General features: G+C 55.0%; 1 protein-coding gene across 1 annotated transcript in view; it reads right to left on the bottom strand.

Moving 5' to 3' along the window:
- Positions 1-1994, bottom strand: part of LOC102762602 (keratin, type II cuticular Hb5) — a 6289-nt gene continuing 4295 nt past the window's right edge. Inside the window, 4 exon segments of the mRNA XM_006757048.2 lie at positions 1-194; positions 589-620; positions 1345-1565; positions 1949-1994. The exon segment at positions 1949-1994 is cut by the window's right edge and continues 14 nt beyond it. Of these exon segments, the coding sequence (XP_006757111.1) occupies positions 1-194; positions 589-620; positions 1345-1565; positions 1949-1994 (493 nt within the window).

The raw sequence follows: 1994 nt of genomic DNA, 5'->3' as shown, positions 1-1994 counted from the left end.
CTATGCAAAGCGGACAGACCGGCTGCTCCCGCAACTGAAGCTGGAGGGGCGTGGCTGGCAGGGGGCGCAGGAGTCAGGTGCCATCACCGTGATGCTGCCCCCGGTGGCCATGGGGCCCGACACAATCTGGCGCCCCGGGGTGGTGCTACACGTGAGGCCCCCACAGGTGACTCCGCCGCGGGAGCTGCTGACGCCTGTGGGAAGAGGGGACACCTTGGGGTGAGGGGCCCGCCATGAGCTCACCAACCCCGTGACAGATGCCAATGCCTCCCACATGGCAGGCGGCTCCTCCTCCTCAACGTGGTTAATAACTCATGCCCAGCTCCTCTCAGCCTCTCAGCCCTTCTAGGTGACCGGGGCAAGAAGGACCAGGGGACCCTGGGAACCCAGAGGGGCAAAGCTGCTTAGCCCCATTTCCACGGCCTGCAGTTCATTTCTCCACCAGGGAGGGCGCTCAACTCTTCGTGTGCCCAGTGAGACTCCAGGGGAGGATGAAAGGAACATTCCAGGTTCAGGGGGTTAGGCTGCAGGGTTCAGCTTTGCCCATCAACAAAGCCATTTTCTAGGGGGTTTCCAGCAGATACTTACACACATTCACGGCGCCCACGCCTTCACACAGCCTGTAGAGAAAGAAAACTCTTTACTTTGGACACTGAGCTAAATTCATTGAGATGATGGTTGCTTGGGCATAGAAAGGGCCGTCCTGTGTATAGATCCTGCCCCAGAAGCAGAAAGGGCTCCCCCCAAGTCTGCATTAAAGGCACACTTTCTTTAACTGTTCTCTGACCACGGAGACAAGGTCTTCTGATTTTCAGCAGAGGTAGGTGAGATGATGAACTCTACCATTGCTTCCAATGTGGGAGACCAGACACACACTGGGTAGTATGATTGGGCTCACAGAAAGCAGTCAAAGCACACGCAGCAGTGTGTGTGAAAGGGCTTTGTGGTCAATGAAGAGCTACTATGCGCATGTATGCGTGCATACGTATAGAATACATTGTCCTTAAGATGAGCAGGCCTGCCCGCAGCCTCTTGTAGGAAGCTACTCAAAGACCATGGATTTCAGAGGCACATGATGTGGGTGCAGGTCCTGGCTACTGCACTTATTAACTGTGTGGCCAGAGAAAGTCACCAAACACTGAGCCTTACTGCTTATCTTTGGATGGGAAAAATGATTCCTACCTCATCAGATTGTTAGCACTTAGCACATGCTGAGCACATAATAGACATTTGATAATTGTTACTGAAGCTTGACTTGTACTGGAGATGTAGCTCACACTTGGGCTTAAGGAAATTTACTCCCCCAGGACCTCCTATACTTCACAAGGTCTTTCTTAGCCCCACCTGTGCTCCTCGCCCTCCAGCAGGCGCCTGTAGGTGGCGATCTCGATGTCCAGGCCCAGCTTGGAGTTCATGACCTCCTGGTACTCCTTGAGCAGGCAGGCCATGTCCTGCTTGGCCTTCTGCAGGGCGGCCTCCAGCTCAGCTAACTTGCAGCGGGCATCGTTGATGGCCGCTTCGCCCTGTTGCTCTGCCTCGGCCACGGCAGCCTCCAGCTTGGCCCGCTATGGGGAAAGAGAAGTGAAGACAAGGATGAGAGAGGGAAGGCACAACTTAGTTCACCCAAGCTGATAGATTAGGGCAGGGAGTGGAAGGTCCCAGAGAAAAGGCAAGTTAACTCCCTATGACCAGGTAGTTAATGGGATGAAAACATGAAGGGGGAGATGGCTAAGCTTTCACCATCTCTCTTTGGTGGTGGTCACAGGGTGGCCAAGAAGAGGGTCATCAGTAATACAGCTCATCCCAGCTCAAGTGTGTGATGTGGTAGAGCCCCTGCCCATTCTCTGGGTTACATGCACACTGGGAGGCCTGCTCGGGGCCAGAGGGCAAAGGGCTTGGTGCTGCCGTCTGCCTGTGCTGGGTATCTGAGTGCTCCCCACACCCGTACCTGGCACTTGGCGTTCTCAATCTCGGCGGTCAGCCTCTGGATCATG

The sequence above is a fragment of the Myotis davidii genome, unplaced genomic scaffold, assembly GCF_000327345.1.
Source record: "Myotis davidii unplaced genomic scaffold, ASM32734v1 scaffold233, whole genome shotgun sequence".
Taxonomy (NCBI): domain Eukaryota; kingdom Metazoa; phylum Chordata; class Mammalia; order Chiroptera; family Vespertilionidae; genus Myotis; species Myotis davidii.
The sequence above is the reverse complement of the archived record's forward strand: the minus strand, read 5'-3'. Positions and strand labels throughout refer to the sequence as shown.